We start from the raw sequence: 20,921 nt of genomic DNA on the forward strand, positions 1-20,921 counted from the left end.
TTCCCAGTGAGCAAACACAGCCGCAACGATTACTCATCCCAGTTCATCTTGATCCACTCAGTTGCTTCATGACATTTAGGCAAAGGATCAAAGAGTTGGACGATGGAGAGCTAACATATCAGAGTGGGGGGAATAGGAAAAAAAGGGGGGAAAATGTAATCAGAGGTTGCTATGACAACAGGGGAAGTGTGCTAACAGTTAACACATACTAAACCAACCTTCAAAGTGGATGGCATCTCTTGTAAAGCAGAGGAAGAACCTTTGCCTGAGGAGTTAATTCGTTAGTGGAAAAGTATATGTCTGTTTTTTCCATCTTTTTATGAAAGGAAGGCGTGGATCCTCAGCAGGTTTCAACAGCTTAATTGAAATCAGTAACTGTTCTCAGTTATGCCAACTGAGAATCTCTCTGCAAATCTGAGGGTATCATTAATGCCATAGCAGGCAAGGATGTAGTAACATGGTTGCTGTTTAATGAGCATAGGATTGCTTTATTTTGTTGAATTCTCCTTTTTGGGTGACTAAAAGACCAAAAAGCTCCTTAAATGTAGCAGTGTGTTTGTGTATAACTACGTCTTTATTGTCCACATGTCACCATAACATGAGAACGACCCCTAATGACACTTTCTTAAATGCTTTATCTCCTGCTTTTAAGGATCAAGACAAAAGGTGGCACGTGCCTGCCTGTATATAGGCTGGAGTCACTACATCTCAGCACATACAGGTTTACAAAACAAGCCTAATCCTTGGCAACCATATCAGAAATGTTTGGTCTAGATACCTTGCAATCTTGCATACTTAGAGATGTAACAGCATTTCTGCCCTTGAGTCTCTGAGCAATGAGAACCCAGGTGTGAGGATTCTTCGTTAGTACCCCACCATGCTTCTGGAGGCAAACCATTCTAGTGGGAAACTTTTGCATAAGTATCTATCTGCCTCACTAGTCTTATGATTTTAACAGTCTGACTTATGCAAGAGTTTCTTCATTTCATTATGTTCTGCCATTTGGCTTGCAAAGAGTATGTGTTTAACAGCTCATGTGTCAAGAACTTTCCACTGCATTGCTAAATGTCCAACATTTCTTCCTAATACCATCATCTGTTATGTTTGCCTTCTTTCTCTGATCTCTCTCACATCTTTCCAGGTCAGAGGCTACCCCGAACCTCACATCACATGGTACAGAAATGGGCATCCTGTCCCAGAAGGAGACCATTATGTTGTGGACCACAGCATTCGGGGGATATTCAGCTTGGTAATCAAAGGTGTGCAAGAAAGCGATGGTGGCAAATACACCTGTGAGGCTGCAAATGATGGTGGGGTTCGTCAAGTGACTGTGGAACTGACAGTGGAAGGTAAGAGGATACTTATACTGCTATTTCAGTGATTATAGAGTTTAATTAAGTGAACAAGGTGTGTGAAACTGCCTGTCTGGTAAAGATCACAACAGTACATACATGCTTTCTCATTGGTGCAAGAGTAATATTCATTAATTGTATTGCTGTTGTCACTGGAAGAGTAATGTGACACGTCTGGAAGACAGAAATCCCTTTTTCATAGCCACAGCTCTAACATGGGTGTAGGTCCTAGTCCAAGTGCTGTGGTGGTATCAACAGCCTTCCCATTTCCACATATAAACTACTTATTTTCTTAACTTTTTGGTACTGTTCCCTTCCTGGCTTTATTTATGGACAGTTCTTCTTGGGGCTTTAAGAGGAACTAATATTGTTTTAGAACCCTTTTGAAGGTTGCCCATGCTGTTAGCTGAATGTTCATGTTAGCATGAGGGGTCGTCTTTGCTGCTTTTTTTCTGGTCTGCTCTATGGCTACACATTTTCACTTACCAGCATATCTAGTCTAAGGCTCAGTGGGCTAATAAAATTTTGTTTTATCACTAAATAAATATCTTCAAAACAGGAGCCATCCATATTAAGATCAAGCTTCAGTTTTGCAATGGATAGAAGAATGTGTGACTCCCAGCTGAAACTAATGAAGTTGTTTCTGCTGAAGCCACTTATGACTGCTAAATTTCAGCTTGTAAAACAGTTGGTTAGCTTTAGTTAGACTCGCTCTTTCAGAGGTATTCATTGTGTTACTAGAGCTGTTTCTGACCTCCCTTTGTGTTAAGCTCTACAACAGGACCTGCACCACCAGTACTGCACTGTCATGTTCCTTAGGGACCACGTAGTATAAGCAAGGAGGGGGATGAGGGAGCAAGCACAGAGGGCTGATGTGCCCTTTTCCAATAGATAGAACCCCAGCAGGGACATAAAGGCATAAAGGGTGGAGCTAGAGCAAATAAAACCAGGTAGAGCTGGCATTTGTTTGTACCTGTTAGCTTAGACCACATACAACACGTCTCATCAGACCGTTATGTATTGTTGCCCTGCCTTTCCCAGATAAATCTCACTGTTTAAGATGTTTTGCAGGGAAATACATGACTATAGCTACATAAAGTAGGTGTACACCTTCAGATCTGTATGGCATCGGTAACAAAAGACCACATCTTAAAGACATTGCTATAAGCTTTGCAATTTTGATGGAAGCCTCCACTTAGAACAAAAATAAAAGCCTGGAAAGTTAAGATTTTCTCTCAGACAGTAAAAATTATGGCAAGCTTGGATGTTTCACAATGTATCAGGCAGGCACACTGGGGCAATAGGTGTCTGGAGTTCTGCCTGTACGCTTCCATTTGCTAAGTTGCACACCTGGTTGTAATTGCATGTTTATTGTCGCATGGAAACGGCTAAGATCAAACCCAGGAATTTTTAAGAGAAAACATGCATATTAGATTGTTGCAGATTCCAAATTTAAATGTAAAGAGCGACACAGAACCAGTGAATTATGGAAATCAAATGTATTTCTTCTCTCTTAGCTATTTGGTTATGTCGGAGATCTGCTGAATATCAGAGTGTTTCAGGTCACAACTTTGCATTGAATTCCTGAAGCACAGCAAAAATTGACAGCAGGCCTGAAGCAATCAGCATTTGGATATATTCTGAGTAAAAATCTCTTACACACATCCTCAGAGTACATACTGAAATATGCATGTGTCTGGAAGGATAGTTACTGCCTTCTGTTTTAAAAATTATGCAAAATATTTTTTTTCCCTAGTTTAAAACTGTCTGAGAAACAACTTGTATGGAGGTGGAGTTTTTTAAAAGTGTTTTTATATCAGTTATTCTGACCTAGGCTTTGCTACAGTTTAAAAACAATGCCATGGTATTTCCTAATGACTGAATTTCCCAGAGTTTAATTACAGTGGTCTTTATTCTAATAAATATGCATCAAGACAGCAAAGCACAGGTATTTTGTTTTTCAGCAAAGACCTATACAGGGCTGACTGCTACCTGAAAAAAATGATGGACTGAAACACAGTCTAGTCTTTCTATCTTGTGTGACTGTCCTATCTGAGAGTTAATGTAAATTCTTATGAAGTGCTAGAACAATGTTTTTTTTCACAGCCATCAGAGTAGTTTGTTTTGTGCTGCTACTCTGAATCTATCCATTAGCCATTTTTTTCTGAGCCGAAGCTAACAGGAATGCTGTATGCAGTAGATGGCGCTGAGCTTACACGACTTTGTACACATCTGTCTATTGCTCACAACACCAGTAAGCAAGAGGAACTTTAGAGCTTAAAAGAGAATGATTTTTTTTAAGAAAAGGTATTCCTGGGCTAGTACAGGAATAATAATTGGAAGGAAGGAAGGAAGGAAGGAAGGAAGGAAGGAAGGAAGGAAGGAAGGAAGGAAGGAAAAAACCAATACCTCTTTCAGAGTCCAAATAGTTTTTATGCTATCTAATTTGAGTTAGTGCTGCACTGTAGAAATTAGGCACTGTCATACATTTTTTTAAAACATTTTTTTTCATGAACAGTCTGCAGTGTTGTTACTATTGAGGCCAAGGGCTAGATGCTAACTCTTCTGAAACCTGTTTTTGAAATTGGAGAGCCTAAATTTGGACTACGGGTGACATAACCTTATGTTGCAAGTGTTGCATTCCTCCTTTACTTTTGAAACCTGAAGAAATGCATGTTTTACATAGCCTTTAGTATCTGTAATTCCCAATGTTATTGACAACAATTCTTACTTCCTATTTTTCTGTCTTCTTCTCACAGGAAACTCCTTGAAGAAATACAGCCTGCCATCCAGTGCTAAAACCCCTGGGTAAGAAGTCCAGTGGCTTTGATATTGTTTAACAGACACAAATACGTTTTGGTGGGGAACAAGTAAAATGACTGTTTCTAAAGAATATGCACTTCTCTTTTCATCTGCCTTTTGCATCTTTTCTTTAGTTCTGATTCACTCTGAGGGCCAGATAAAATGTGTTGAATTCTTGTCCAGTTCTCAGTAATTCCTCACTGGAAATGTGTCCCCAAAGGTCCTTGCCTGTGCAAAAATGAGGGAAATGGAGGAAAGAAAAGTCTGGTAGCTAATGACTCAGTTCTGCACAAAATGACATTGGAATAGAATAACTGGTTGGCATGATTGCTCAGACTTGTGAAATGGGAATAGCAAGGATGCCTGGGCTCACAGAGGCAGGGCAAGCCTAACTTCATCGATTCAAAGCCCTTAGCTCCTGTAGAGCTGAGTGCCAGCTACAGCAACATCTGAAAACAAACAAACAAACATTTGTGAAGTCAAGTGTGTTAAGTCCAAATCTCCATTTTTCCCAAGTGGAATAGATACCATGAGAATTGCTCTGTCAGGAAAATGTTCGAGGCTGTCAGGAAGGCATAAGTGGTTTGATACAGCTACTGCTGCTTCATAACAGGAATTCAGATGGCTGAAAAGAGATCTTTCTCTTTGTATCTGTGCTGCAGTTTTGCACCCTTCTGTCTCTGTTCTCTGAAATTCAGAAATCCTTCCCTGCATCTTCCATGACCTGTCAGGCATCTTTTAAAGCTAGAACAAGTGCTACTTTTAGAATGTTTAGTAACAAATAAAATCAACTGAAATCATGATTCACATATAATTTAAATATTTCCAAGTAACACAGTATGCATACTGTAGGCTGGAGGAAAGACTTGTTCTGTTTTGGTGTAACTGTTATGAAGAACTGGTTGATTGGATGATCTACTCTGACCTGACCTGGCACAAAGAGCCTTCTTCCTGTTCTTTACACGTAGCATGAGGAAGACAGCATTAAAAGCTATCAGTTATTTAATTCTACAATGAAGTGTTTTCCATTTTAGCTTATTACGGTCGCTCTTCTCTCTCAAGCATTTTTACTGATCCTCTTCTCTGTGTAAATTCTTTCATCACAGTCTCATCTCTTTCATAGAAAGCTCAGGTTGCCTATATGGCAGCCGTCGTGTCTTGGCAGCACCTTGGATTAAGGCAATATGGTATCTGTTAGTATCTGACACCTGGTAGAAATGGTGAGGTACTGACACATCTCTCTTGCATGGGGTAAATAGCCATCTGGAAAAGGACTTGAAAGTGATTGAGTTTGCTTGAAATTAGAGCGTTTTGTTGTTGTTGTTGTTGTTTGTTTGTTTGTTTAAAAAAAAAAAAAAAGGAAGGAAGAAGAAATTACCATTTGCCACCTCCTAATGTGTGTCTTTGTCGTACCAGGGCCTTAGAGCAAAGAATGCAAGTGTTACTTTTCATATTAACATTCCTGAAGTTGCACTTTTTTTTTTCTTGCTGTAATACTGTTTGATGTTTTATGCTTTATGGCTGTCTAACTGAGGTTTTTGGATTGCAGTCACTGTTGTCACTTTAGTTTCATTCCAGCTGTGCCATCCATGTAAGAAGAACTGGGCCCTTGCACTTAAGAGACATTCACTGCTGTTTGGATGGGTGTACTTTGGTTTTGTGCCCTTTCCACGTTTGCTTTGGAAACACTGTAGTGAATGAGATTCCAAACAGAAGCCTTCCCTTAACCAAAAATCTTTACCAGGACATGTCAGAAATGTTGCAAAAACAAATTGATGATTCATAAACAGAAACTACTGTGTCATTGCACTGAACGTTAAACAAAGTACATGATAAAGAACAGTAAACAAGTATGTACAACTAATTAGGAGACAATAAGAAACAGAAAAGGGTGAAAACTATATGTATGCAGTGTTTCCTGTCATTTAGTTTGTCCAGCTCTGCTTATAGGCAACTCACGTGGAGATCCCTGTATACTGGATGAGGGTACATAGCATTATACTCTGCTAATGCTATCCTCATTCACTGCATGAGAAGTCAAGAGCAGCCATCACAAGCATTTGCATTTCTTCAGTTGGCCAAAAAAAAAAGTGTATCGCTGAAAATCTGGTAACTACAATGTTGGTTACTGTTTATTATATATCCTTGTTGGCAGACCACCGGTTTAAAATGCTTCATGAATTGTGCTTTAACCGTGACGACTTCTAGTAGTTCTTCTGTAACACCAGGATTTTGATTCCCTTTTTAGAGGAAGACTTACTGTTCCTCCTGTGGAGCATAGGCCAAGCATCTGGGGAGAGAGTCCACCCAAGTTTGCTACAAAACCTAATAGAGTTGTTGTGCGTGAAGGCCAAACAGGCAAATTCTCATGTAAAATAACAGGACGACCTCAGCCTCAAGTAACTTGGTATAAGGTATGAATTCCCAATAAATTAATTTTTTCTTTCTGTTCTGATTTTTTTTTTTTACTTGAAAGAATGATATGCATTTGATACTGCATATGGCAAATGATCATGGCAAGAATTTATGTACAAGGAGGGCCATATTCTTCCTCATTTTCATGTGGAATAAATCCACAAAAGATGTTAGTGTTTCTTCTGAGTATAAAGTTCCATCATAAAAATAGCAAGTATGAGATATACTTGCCCCAAAACCTTGCACACTAGATAAGAGAAATAGAGAAGGGATGGGAAATATGATTATCACAATCTCTGTTTTATAGAGAAGGTCTGCAGGGATTTAATGCTTTGGCTGAGGTTAGAGAGGAGTCTCTTACAGCTTTGAAAATTACAGCTCTATTTCCCAAGTTCTATGTCAGTGCCTCAATCATAAACAGCCCTTTCTGTTTCACTTACACTAGGTTTCACCTGTACATTAGAATTAAGAAGATGTCTGCAAAGAAATGAAATTGAATTGGAAAGAAAACTAACAGCTTAGGAACTATCAGACATGATTATTTTTTTGGCATGCACAATTGTTTTTTGCAAATTAAAAAGAAAAAAGTGTAAGTCAGATAAACAACTGTCCGACTGATTCAGTATGATCTCTGCTGAAACACTGATAGCTGAAAAGAGTCTGACATAGAATATAAAGGAGACCTGAGCTGTCAACTTCAGATCTTCATTAAAATGGGGAATTGTGAGCATATATAAAATACAAAAACACACATATTTATATAAAAATAAGCAACACTTAATATTCATTAGACTATTAAAAAAACACTGAAGACTTAAGTCCTACTGCCCCTTTGGGCATATGCAAGATCTCCAGACACTTTCTTGGTAGTTAGGAGAGAGTGTTCAGATGATAATTAAATATTTCACTGATTAGGCCTTTTATTTTCTGGAACTATTATTATTTTAGAGAATTGCTATTACTTTCTTTAATTTGGAAGAACAAATATTGTGATTGCTCTGTTGGCTTCCTGCTCCCCTTCAACCTTCATGAACCAGTTGCCTTATGCATTGGTGTCAAGAGAAGTGGAAATGTGGCAGCTTTTCCCAGAGCTTTTAATTTTTTCTAATGTCTGCAGGTTTTCTGGGAAAAAAAAAAAAAAAGGCAGAAAACTGCTTGTCGGGCAGGGACATGCTTCCTACTCATTGTTCTCTGTTATACAAGAATGCTGTTACATCTCAGAAAACAAGCAACCTTGCTCTGTGGAAGCACTTACTAGGAACATCTCCTTCAGTTGGCAGCTCTGCCTAGAATCTGCTTCCCCCTCTGGCTGCCATCAGTTGTCTTGGGCCCTCTGGCTCTTGAGGCAGTCTGCAGTGCAGCTGCTCCACAGCTGCAACAGTCTGCTTTCAGTCCCACCAGACTCACTCACGCTTTCCAGCCATGCAGCTCAGTGCAAAACAAGATACGTCATTCAGTTCTCTTTGTTCAGGGCTAGGTGGTAAACAGCAGCTTGGATAAACACTTTGGTACTTCATACACTGTTTTGCAGTTTGGTAGAGGTTACCTTACGTATTTTGCCATTCACTGTTAGCTTCTTTACCCTATGATTCCATAATCTGACATTCCTCCTCTAATCAAATGAACTAAGTATGTGACATTTTTGTTACTAGCAGCTCATAAGTCTCATAAGCTCATAAGTCCTGTTCATGTTTCTGTCCTTAAAAAACATATTTTGACTCTCACAGGTCTGCATATATTATTCAGTAAAATACCATAGCTGTGCTGTTCAGAGGTTCACTAGTCACACCGTTCCTGGCCTGCAGAAACCCTGTCACTCTTGAACTTTTCCTCAGTTCATTGCTACAATGTTTTGGTTGAGTTGGGTTTCTTTAGGCTTTCATAATATTAATTTAGCACCTATTTTGAGCACTGTAAATCTTTCTTTCAATAATTCATGTGCTCTGTAAAGTAAAAATGTGTTGTTGCTCTGTATCAGAGTTTTATTGGCAAGTTGTTGTGAAGCATGTTTTTATACCTTTATTCATAAGACATGACTCAAAAGGTAATCATGTGTGTGCTTTGACTAGCTGAAAACAAGCTCAAGCCCACAATACTTCAGGTCACATCAGGATGGCACTGCAGAGTCCTGCTGAGTGGCAGGTGTATCAGCCCTGCCTCAGCACCATGGAAATGAGCTTATGTGACAACTGGACCACATCTGGCTAACGCAGAGCCAACACATGGACAAATTAAAACTGCACATTTCAGAACTAATGAAAAAGTTCTTGTGTAAATCTCTTACTCTGCTTATTTTTTTTATTTCGGCCTTTTCTTACTTAAGTTGCAAAGAACAGAAGCTTATACAATATCATTACCAAACCCCTGCTGTGAATCAGCTTTTTGGATTTACAGGATTTACAGCACCCAGAGAGCAGCAAGTTCATAGAGACTTCAGGAACTACAGTGTCTGAAAACACTGTAGAGTTCCCAGAACTTTTACTGACCAGTACCTTACAAATCCTGGAGGAAGCACATCTTTCCCTTCCTAAACTTGGGATAGGAAAAGTTGTGGTGCCTGATAGCAAGGAACTCCTCTTTAATGGCTGATGTTGAAGCAGAGGCAAATTTGCTCACAAATTGAGGCATTGGTCAATTTAAAATAGAAGGGAATTTAAAAGCAAATAAATAGTTGTTCTGATTGTCTGATCTATGTAAAAGCACAGAACTAAATACATTTTCCTTCCTTAAAGTCATATGTTTTGATTCACCTCCAGTGTAGCCCTTTGAAAGAAACTCCACTTTATCTTAAATTTTGGAGGTGTAGGAGAATGCATCAAATTTGCAAGTAAATTGTATTAATCTTCTACACTTCTCACTATTCCTGGCTTCAGACTTTTTAATTATTGGATTGCATAATATCCTGATGTGGTAGACTAAGGAGCACTCTAATATTAAACATATTTTTTATCATAGAATCATAGAATCATAGAATATCCTGAGTTGGAAAGGACCCTTAAGGATCATCAAGTCCAACTCTTGATACTGCACAGGTCTACCTAAAAGTTCAGACCATGTGACTAAGTGCACAGTCCAATCTCTTCTTAAATTCAGACAGGCTCGGTGCAGTGACCACTTCCCTGGGGAGCCTGTTCCAGTGTGCAACCACCCTCTCTGTGAAGAACCCCCTCCTGATGTCGAGCCTAAATTTCCCCTGCCTCAGCTTAACCCCGTTCCCACGGGTCCTGTCACTGGTGTTAATGGAGAAAAGGTCTCCTGCCTCTCGACACCCCCTTACGAGGAAGTTGTAGACTGTGATGAGGTCTCCCCTCAGCCTCCTCTTCTCCAGGCTGAACAGGCCCAGTGACCTCAGCCGTTCCTCGTACGTCTTCCCCTCCAGGCCTTTCACCATCTTCGTAGCCCTCCTCTGGACACTCTCCAACAGTTTCATGTCCTTTTTATACTGTGGTGCCCAGAACTGCACACAGTACTCGAGGTGAGGCCGCACCAGCGCAGAGTAGAGCGGGACAATCACCTCCCTTGACCTACTAGCGATGCTGTGCTTGATGCACCCCAGGACACGGTTGGCCCTCCTGGCCGCCAGGGCACACTGCTGGCTCATATTCAACTTGCTGTCAACCACGACCCCCAGATCCCTCTCTTCTAGGCTGCTCTCTAGCGTCTCATCGCCCAGTCTGTACGTGCAGCCAGGGTTTCCCCGTCCCAGGTGCAGGACCCGGCACTTGCTCTTATTGAACTTCATGCGGTTGGTGATCGCCCAGCTCTCCAACCTATCCAGATCCCTCTGCAAGGCCTTTCCACCCTCATTCGAGTCCACAACTCCTCCAAGTTTGGTGTCATCAGCAAACTTGCTCAAAATACCTTCTATTCCTACATCCAGATCGTTTATAAAAATATTGAAAAGTACCGGCCCTAAAATGGAGCCTTGAGGGACCCCACTGGTGACCGCCCGCCAGCCTGACGCAGCCCCATTTACCATAACCCTTTTAGATAAGTTTAAACCTTCATGAAGTTTAGTTCTTTTGTGATAGAAGTAATAAAGTCGAAGTTGGCTTTCTCCCATCTATATATTCTTTTCTAATGGCTTGTTTTGGTCATGAGGGCTCTGTTAGAGAATGCTTAAATCCAGACTCACCTTCTGCTGGTCTCCACAAAGGATCTGTGTTGCAGCAGTGCCTCCTTAAGGCACAGTTAATGCCTTCTGCTACCTTCACCTGGCCATTGATGAGGTCTTCTCATGCAGAATTTTTTCCAGTTCCTGAAGAGATACAGCATAAAGGAGCTATTGAATAATGGAGAAATACTCCTCAGGCTGGAAGTCGCTACTTAATGTGATGTTTGATTTCCCTGGAATGAATATGAACGGAAAAGTGGTTTGAGCCAACATACAACAAAAGAAAATGTTTGTAAGGATGTGGATATGGTAAATAATGAAAAAGCAAAACCAAACTGAAATGTGTGGATGGCAAAATGCAAAGAGAAACAGCCTCTTGCAGTTATGAATTAAAGAACTTTTGGGCACTTTTTTTTATATCATCCAGGTATTTTTCACTGAAGGTATTGGGCTGAAAGATAGGAGAAAGATATTTTTACCTGATGTTTTACCAAAAAAAAAATAAAATGGTTTCTCCCCTTTTCCTACCAACAGCTCTCTGTCTCATGGTGTCTTGTGATATTTGCAGGGTGATATTCAGTTGCAGCAAAACGAGCGTTTCAACATGTTTGAGAAAACAGGCATCCAGTTCTTGGAAATCCAAAATGCTCGGCTTGCTGATGCAGGAATTTACACATGCACAGTGGTGAACAGTGCTGGGAAGGCATCTGTGTCTGCAGAGCTCACCGTCCAAGGTACAGTAAAGACAAATACACAGGAGAACACAAAAGAACCACTGTCACTGCTTTGAAAAATCTTTGGTTGTGTTTTCAAGATAAGCATTTACTTTTTTTCATTTTACTCTTTCTTCATTAGATGGTACTGTGGTAGCTTGGAGCATGCTACAGCTGAAAAAATTGTGTTGGTTTAATGGCAATCAACAGTCTAATTGCTTCTTTGTAATAACTTTCTATAAAATCATCTTTCCATTTTTACTGTGGTTTTGATCTTCATATATTTTGAAGATAGAATTTAACTTCAGCTAGGAACTTTGCAGTTGTAATTCTAAACAGTAATTAATTTTGTATTTGTTGAATAACAGCACTGGATGCATGTTTATGCCAACTATCTTCTGGGAAACAAAATTGTATCTGTATTTCTAGAACTAGGAAAGTAAAGTACAGGAGCATAACTTTAAACTATAAGAGATAAAAAGAAGTTTAATGAGATTAAAATGCAGGCTTCTCAACTCCAAAGTCCACTCCGTCTCCGTCCCTACTGTTAAAGAAAATAATATATTTGTATAAATACTTCAGGATGTTCTATTCCATATATGCTTTACCATATAACAGTTCAATTTGCAGTTTGATGATTCTTACGGTACCCTTTACATTAGCCTCAAAATCATAAAGCCTTCAGCAACCACACTAAAGAGGAATTTCATCAGTCAGTGGGTAAACAGCTGGCTTAACAGTTGCTGAACCCAATGAAATAATTAAATCAACAGCTGCTGTCTTTACCTGCAGTCACAAGATCAATAAGGTTACACGTGCCCCCAGCAGTGAAATTTTTGGTGAGTGCTGTCATTCTGTAAGATAAAAAGAACATAAATAACACAGGGATTTGCGTTTGGGATCCTCAGAACCATAACTAGCCTTTACCACTAAAAGCTGTGTTTTTTTTTTTTATCTGTATGTTCCAGTCTGATGAGGCCATTATAGAAAGTTTCTATGGGTTACCTGTTCAACTAATGTTTCATAGAAAAGGCCATAAAGTTCACTAAGCCCTTTTTTTAACATGAAACTTGATAGTTACTCGCTCTCCCTAAACTTGTGAGCTTTCTGTTATGTAATGGGTACATCTGCCCTGAGAGATGATGCAGAACTGGGGTCACAAAGTCAGTTGTGGTATATGTTTGCTTCAGATGCTGACCACATCGCTGAATAATGCATGCATTCTTTCGTGGATTAGTACAGGTCAGTAAAAAGGGCACTCTGTTACAACGTACTTGACTAACTGGATGATTCCACTTACCTAACCACAATAATGTAATATATTTCATTATCAATTAAATTAGGTAGTAGGAATTGCTGCAAAATTCTAGCAGAAAATCAAGTGGTTCAGAATTACTGATTTTTTTTTTATAGCCATGCAGTCTCTTATCTCTACAATCTTGCTCCAAGAGCTTCATTTTTTTTTTCCCCAGCTTTCCAAAGTGGTAAGAGGAAAGGGAAGGGAAAAATGTTCTTTTAATTAGCAATGTTGCATGGCTTTGTTTTTTCTGCAACTGGTAGTAATTCAGCTTTCTCTTCAACATTTATTCAGTCTCTTTTTAGCTTTAATTTTTATATGAAGAATTTCAGTTACAGTTTAATGACAGGTTTATGGGTTATTACTGACAGGTCAACTGTCAACTTTAATCTGACCAAGAGAAAACAAACTGCATACTGCATTTTTAACTATGGAAAAAATAGAGAAATGTGGTTGGTACTTGATCTGGAGTAGTATTTCTGTCATTCTCCTGCTGCCCCCAAGGGAATCAAATACTGTCAAGGACTGGGAGAATGCACAGAGGCTTAAATACATATGACCTAAGAGACTGACTATGGGCAAATATGTGCTTACTTATATCAATAATGAGGTAACTTGGCAAACCAGTGTAGCTTAGCCCAGATTTCCTGGTGATGTTTCAAAGTGAAGAAACACTGTTTTAAACAAGGGACCACTGCAGTTTCATTGTAGGCATGCTCAGTGGTATTACTGGTGGTTTGTCTTTCTCCCACTTCTGCATTCTCTTTGGAGTTCCCATAGGACTTGATGAGCTGCTTCTCAGGTGGAACCTCTTCTTTACTTCTGTTCTCCAACACAGAGTCTTTGAGATTCACAGTTCTCAAAGGACTTGAGAACTTAATTGACCTAGAAATGTCTCAAAATGGACAAAGACCTCTGTGTTTCAGCTGAGCCATTTGGTGTATTCTATATAAATTCTAGACATGGTGGTAGTCAATCTTGACTTCAAAGGACTGAAAATGTGTAGAGTGAAATTTCTTAAGTATGTTCTTCACTTAAAATCTTTGAAATTTATGGGAGTGTGCGTGGTATTGTACATATAAGGTACCTGTTCTTTTCTTTTTCTTTTTTATTTCAGGTCCAGACAAGACTGACACATATACTCAGCCACTATGGTATGTTTTTACTAGACTTCTTTCTCAGTATATACCAAGGTTCCTTCTCAGCGCTAATTTTGACATTTACTGCATGAGCCTGCCTCACAAAGTGATCAATCTTTTTGGGTCAGTCTGTATTTGGAAGTCAGACGATGTGTACTTGGAATGAGATAGTGCCAATATCAGGTCTCCTGGTAGTATGAAATAGTTGGTAGAACTGCTGTCAAAACTCAGAATGCTGGTCTGGTTCAGGAAAGCAAAATTTAGATGACTTTATGCTCACAGTTTCCATGTAGCCAACAAGTTGTATAATCTGAACAAAAGCTATGTGAGGACACTCACATATACTCTGTACCAATTGGTCAATTTTTTCTTTTTTTTTCTCTTCTTTTTTTTTTTTCATCAAAACCCTAAGTATCAAGTAAGTACTGGGCAGGTTGTTCTTTGCTGTCAAAAGTAAAATACACTATGGCCATAGTCTTTGATATTGTTTGAAAATAGACTACAAAAGTAAGAGTGAAGTAATAAGTAATAAAAAAAAAATATTTATTTTAGGACATTATCAAGATAATTAAAATTAAATGACTATGAATTTTAAGAAATCATTTTGTAAAATGACTTTAATTTAGGGACAGAAAATGCTGGAATGAAATGCTCTATGCTGCCTGTGTAAGACACTTTAGTGAAGGCCATTTGCTTTACAGTCTTCAGGACATTAAATCCGTCCTCACGTGCCATGGATGGCATTTCAAAAGTACATGTTTACATTGTCCTGACTCTATGTCAGTTGCAAAGTGGATCTGAAAATGCTGTGCTACCTTGTTTAAGGTTTGTGTGATTTTTAGGAACATAGTTTAAAATAAGTTTAGTGTGATTCTCTACAGCTGGAATTCCCAATGTACTGGGTTCTTCACAGTATTTTTGCCTCCTCCATTGTTTACTCACAAATGAAGGATATTTCATAAAATGTAAAAATCTTACAGTTGTAACTGTAAATCTTGTGTGCATTATTTCTATATTGCCTTTAACTCTGGCTGAAGAAAGTACCACCATAAATATCCTGAATCTCCCTGGGAGAATAAGTCAATGACACAAAACATAGCAAAGCAGAGCTGGGTTAGAAATGACTTTTAGAATTTCATGTGTTCCATTTCTGCCTTGGAAAAATAATTATGCTTTTGGAGGTGTGAGACAGACACAGTACTCTACACGTAGCAGCTTAGGGGTCAGGGCAGTCAACTTCAATGTAGGAAACTTAAATTCAGGTCCCTCAAGTTCTGACCAGCAGATCCATCACAGTTCTGAGAAACTCTTCGTAATAAAATCATAGATGATATTTTTACATCCATTCAATTGATTATTTTTTTTTTACTACACCCCTTTTCCCTCCTCTAGTATTCTGCCAAATTTACTGATGAGTTCCCTTTTGAAATCACCTAAGTTATAAGACACCATAATTAGAAATAGTAAATTCACTGCATAATTTACATTTTAATTTCACCTTAAGGAGCTATTTTACGTGGCATTTTGAGCTAAAATTACACGTAGCCTCAATTTATTAAAGTATGTCATAGTGTTACACTATGGATATTCCAGGAACTCATGTAATTACTCTCTAGCAGCATATTCAAAGCTAGTGTCTGACTCACAAAACATGTGTTACAACCTGAGCAGAGGATTTGTACCCAGAAACTCCTCAGTTGAGACAGTGTTTGAGCACTGATCACATTTAATGAGTAATTTCACTTTACCTCTTTCATCCCTGTTTTTAATCTGTCTGAGGGAAAGAGCAGTGCTTGTCACTCACATAACTAAATGCAAATTGATCTTCCTCCTAAGGGCTTGGACATTTATATCATTGCTGATAATAATAATTAGTCTTTATACAGAGTCATATATCTGTAAACTTGTCTTCCTTCAGCATGCCGTCAAAACCAACAACATTTGCTACTAAAGCTGCTGAAAACTCAGATTTCAAACAGGCAGCTAGCAATGGGATTGCCAAAGAGCTCAAATCTAGCAGCACTGAACTCATGATTGAAACCAATGACAGGGTGTCAGCAAAGAAAGAGGCCTTTTACATCTCCAGAGAAGCCAAAGAGAGTAAGCAAGTACAGAACCAAGAAGTCAATGCAGTATCTCTTCAAGAACCTAAAGGAGGAACAAAGGGATCTCAGGTCTTGCAGAAAACTTCAAGCACCATCACACTACAGCCCGTCAAAGTGCAACCAGAACCAAAGGCAGAACCCCAGACCGCTTTCATCAGGCAGGGTGAAGACAGGAAAAGGACTGTGCAGCCCCTGATGACAACTCAGCAAACCCCATCTCTGACAGGACAAGTAGGTCCAAGGAGTAGAGAAGCAGAAAATAGAGCTGGAGCCCGGAAGGCTGTAATGGAGGAGAAGAGGGACCCTTTGGGAACTCCTCCTCAGTTTGAGAGCCGCCCAGAGAGCCTGGAAGCATCAGAAGGACAGGAGATTAAATTCAAGAGCAAAGGTAAAGGGATGAAAGGTATCAGAGCCCTGGGGTTAGTCAGGTTACCCTTCTGTGTGCAGAAGTAGGGAAGCTCTTCCTCCTTCACTGCAAGTTGCCCTGCTCATAAAGCATTTCAGAAATAGATGGTGAATTTCATGTTGTTTCCACAGTAATCTGCTGTGGAAAAGATCAGGTAAGAAACTGCAATCAGTCTCTATATTTCCATTTGGGAATCTACTATTGCCCCTCATATTTGGTTGGCCCAGTGATGATCTGAGTGTTTCCTAACAGCTGAAATGAAAAGGTCAAAATTAAAACGGTGTTTAAGAGTTTTCTCCGCAGTTTGGCCAGGTTTCAACCTCTTGAAAGAGTAATGAAGGCTGTACCTTGCTGAATCCAAGAAGTATGTTTAGAACACTTTTTTTTTTCTTTTAATTACAATTTTAGTAGAAGATTATTTGTAAGCTTTTTTTTTTTTCAAGTTTGCACTCTAAAATGCTCCTAAAAGTGAGAGAGAAATTGTTTTTTTTGTCTCTAGCTTTCTCTTCTCTAGGTTGTGCAGTCCAGTCCCAGAATGAACAACCACAGTAATTGTTTCAGTGGTAGGAACCGTGGATTGTGAAGTACTGATAAGTACTCAGAGAAACCAACTGAGCAGGATAGGAAGGAATGGCAGAAATATCTTTTTCTTTTCTAATATCACATCCATTTTTTTTTGTGTGACTTGTTAGAGGAACAATTTTCAGATAGAAGTGCTGTGGTTTTTCAGGTTACCAAGCATTTTTTATTTTAAAGTTGGACTGGCTGAAAGGTTTTGGAACATCAGAAATATCAAACTGTCTTTTGAAGCTAGTGTATTACTGACTCATTAAGGTTTATATAATCATGTATGTGTAAATTATACCTAATTTATACTAGAGCAAATAATGGAATTACACTAATACCTGTTTATAAAAATTCAAAGACCTGATGGTTTAGTTTCAGGGAAACCAAAACCAAATGTGGAGTGGTTCAAAGAGGGTGCACCTATTAAAGCTGGAGAAAGTATCCAAATATATGAAGAAGACGGAGTTCATTGCCTGTGGTTAAAGAAAACCTGCTTGGGGGACAGTGGATCTTACAGCTGTGCAGCTTTCAACCCCAAAGGCCAGACTTCCACCAGCTGGTTGTTAACTGTCAAAAGTAAGTAAGCTAGTGTGAGCCCATCTGCACTTTGAAAACTGTGGCTGGTTTTTACTGTGTTGCCAAAGGGTGGTGACTGAAAAATTCCTGTTAGAATTTCTCAGTAAAGTTTAATTCTGATTCCTAGTTTTGTCACTGATGTGGTGTGGGATAGCTGACAAGCCACTTTTTGCATCAGTTTCCACTCTGACCTTTTGTTTTTGTTGTTTGTATAACTAAAACCCTCTCATCACATGCTTTGCACCCAGGGAGGTCTGTTCCCCATTGGAGTTTTCTATTAATGTTTGTATTTGATACAGTTTGCCAAAGATTTTGTTGTTGTTCTGCATGTAGTTCTCTTGGAGTTGCTTAGCATTTCTGCAGGACACTGCATATCTGAAATGTTTTGCAAGCACAAACTGATCCTGTGCAGTAGAGCAAGTAAGAAGAAAAGTGAAGGAATGAGGATTGCATGCTGCCAAATTCAAGTATAGTTCCCAGTAAAAAATTATTTTGAGCTTGAAGGCACTGTCTTACTGGTCTTATTGAAAGATTTTTTTTTTTTTTTTGCCTTTTAGTAAATCCTGTCCTCATTTCTAAGTGTTTCACCTGGTTTTAGGTTTTCTCCTGGAGCTATGATCATGTTTATGCAAATTTCTCTATTTGCTGTGCCTGAGGTTAAAGAAGGATACCCGAGATACTCTCACTTTCCATCTTATTAGACACCTGTAAACTGCATCCTTAATTCACCCTGTTTCACTGCCAACCAGGGGAAACTGGGGAGAGGAACTGGGAGAATACAGACAAGCAGAGAGAAGAATTTTCCTTCTTATTCTTTGCACTGAGCTCTCTGGCAATATGTTGCATACCCTTCTAGTAATTGGCCGCAACTGGTGAAATCTGGAGCAGAAAACCACCACCTAAGAAAGAGCTTGAAGGCTGGCAATGCTTGCTTTGTAGATTATGAAAGAACCCCTTATTTCACACCAGTTAACACTCAAAATGATTTATGTTTCCCAATAAAACATTTCACTGTGGTTTTGATTTATTTTTTTTCTGGTTGGCACAGGATGAATCTGTTAGCCCAGCCATGCCACCTAACCATACCTAGAAAAGTCACTAAGTGGTAAAGGTCATTTTGTCAATTTGGGTTAAAGGAACTGTTTTCATTTTGGTTTTAAGGGCCTAAAGTTGAAGAGGTTGCTCCATGCTTTTCCAGTGTCTTGAAAGGATGCACTGTGAGTGAAGGGCAAGACTTTGTGCTGCAGTGCTGTGTAGGAGGCATACCTGTGCCTCAGATCACATGGCTTCTCAATGGTAAGGAACCCCCTGGTCTGCAATACGTGCATGCACCCACTTACATTCACAGTCTCAAATGCCACTCTGATTAGTATATAGCATGGCTGTGAATACTGCACTCTAACTCACCATAATATAATACACTAGAACCTTTGAAGAAAATCACTTTATATTCAGATAGTAAACAAGAAGGATAGTGGGTTTTTTGTTGTTTTTTTTTTTTTTTTTTCTGTCTTACTGCAGTTTTCCAGTATGTCCAGGAGGGGACTCTAGTGACAACATTCTATGCAGATGGTTTTCCTGGGTTTCGTTAAATGAAGTTTTCACCATGCTGCAACAAAATCTGTTTTGCTACTGTATGCTGAATCCTGTGCTACCTCCACTCCTTTGGTATGAGCCTCTGCTTGGAGAGTAGCAGGTTGGCACCATGATCCCACAGGAGAAATAAGTCCTAAGCAAAATATGTACCTTATCACCTTCTAGGGTTGGAAGGAAATCTATGCCAGATTCCATTCATCATTCAGCTGGGCAGGTCATAACTGTTTTTAGCATCCATATGCCTAAGATAACAAAATCACAGCTTTTCTCATTGATTGTCTACTAGGAAGATGTTCCTTGAGATCCCAGGTCTGCACAGGAATGCCTATAAAAAGTTGATTTAAAAAAAGGATGCATAATTTTTTATTTTATCAGGCTCTATAAACTCCTCCCATGTTCTAATTAAACAACTGAACATGGAAGCTTCCTTAACAGTCCCCTCTTGATATCAGAGTTGGACCCAAACTTCAGTATTTTGCTTAGATTTCAAATGATTTCAGAGATCCAAGGCCTACATACTTTGACTAAGGTCTCTTTCAGTTTAGAGTCATGTCTATTAAACACCAGACAGATTTATTCAGCTTAACCCTCAAGCACCTCTGTTATTCGTGAAGTGCAATTGATTTTTTGCAGACTCCCCCAGACTATCTATCTTTGTGTGTGTGTGATTTAAAGACAAAGAGTAGCATGCTTTGCCATAAAACTGTTTCCTCTAGGATTGTTTTAAAATGAATTGTTTGTACACGATCTCTGCTTTTCTTAAGTTGTTCAGAGTAAGTGGGATAACTCAAAAAGGTGGCAGGGCAAATGAACCATGACCTTGAGATCGGTATGTTCCCACAGCCTGGCGTGTTCTCCTTCCCAATAGCTCCATGTCTAGAATAGAAAGGCCACCGCTTTATTTACAGCATGAAACATGTGAATGAAAGCTCAGACATACTCCCATTGGAAAGCATTTGTTTCTCTGAAGACTACTTTGCAGTTCCTGCTTTGCAGACTGGGGTAGAATCACTGTTGCAACTAAATAATTGTGTCTTGAAGCACAGAGGGGACAACTCCTACGCATTGGGTCAACCTTTTCAGCTTCATGTTCCAAGGGTATCCCATGTCCTATGCAGTTCCCTTAGTCATTGAATGATGTAGTTATACCTAGCTGTCATCCACATCACACAGAGCATATTCCTGTCTCAAATGACTTCAAATTCTGTGTTACACTTTATCAGGAACAGAGATAATGTCTCCATTGATGTAACCATGCTACCCAGAAAGACATTGTCTCCTGAAAAAATGAAGCCTAGAGGTCAATAAACCACAGGTTTCTGTAGGCTTCCAGTATGCACTGCGCTCGCCTGCCATTTTTCAATATGTTTGTTCTGCTTTGACCTTCCTCTTTTGAACTCAGCTGAGTCTGCCCCTGTTCAGGTATAACAACGTTTTTATTACATCAAAGCTTCTACCTGCAATTGTATCAGTATCACAAGGAGGCATAAGCATGGTGTGTGTTTTTTTCAGGTAGCTGGAATTTAAACCATTTACGATTCTGTAGGTGAAAGCTAGCTCTGCTCTTAAATAAAAAGGCAGTGATGATTCTGAGTAACAGTAGCACAACAAACTATTACAATAATAAAAATTAGGGACATCATTATTTTAAAGATATAAGTACATTTCTTTTATTAAAGACTCCTATAATATACCATTATATTTTAATGTTTTCCTGTCTTGCATCTGATTGTGATGCATAACAGTTTGTACACCATTTTGATACAAACTCGAATGGATTATAAACAGTAGTTTAATGCTGCTAATTCCATATACACTCCTACGGTTGTTATTCTACCT

General features: G+C 39.2%; 1 protein-coding gene across 4 annotated transcripts in view; it reads left to right on the top strand.

Annotated features, from left to right (window-relative positions):
- MYLK (myosin light chain kinase) overlaps nt 1–20,921 on the top strand; it is a 212,298-nt gene that overhangs the window by 86,735 nt on the left and 104,642 nt on the right. For 2 of the 4 annotated variants that reach the window (XM_013171240.3, XM_066999193.1), the window contains exons 3-10: nt 1,142–1,349; nt 4,112–4,160; nt 6,403–6,568; nt 11,252–11,417; nt 13,811–13,847; nt 15,751–16,325; nt 17,283–17,486; nt 18,648–18,782. In XM_013171240.3, the coding sequence (XP_013026694.2) occupies nt 1,142–1,349; nt 4,112–4,160; nt 6,403–6,568; nt 11,252–11,417; nt 13,811–13,847; nt 15,751–16,325; nt 17,283–17,486; nt 18,648–18,782 (1,540 nt within the window). Of the gene's footprint in view, nt 1–1,141; nt 1,350–4,111; nt 4,161–6,402; nt 6,569–11,251; nt 11,418–12,520; nt 12,639–13,810; nt 13,848–15,750; nt 16,326–17,282; nt 17,487–18,647; nt 18,783–20,921 lie in introns of those variants that run through there. The other 2 variants (XM_048072380.2, XM_013171244.3) reach the window with 2 other exon arrangements.

The sequence above is a fragment of the Anser cygnoides genome, chromosome 6 (genome assembly GCF_040182565.1).
Source record: "Anser cygnoides isolate HZ-2024a breed goose chromosome 6, Taihu_goose_T2T_genome, whole genome shotgun sequence".
NCBI lineage: Eukaryota > Metazoa > Chordata > Aves > Anseriformes > Anatidae > Anser > Anser cygnoides.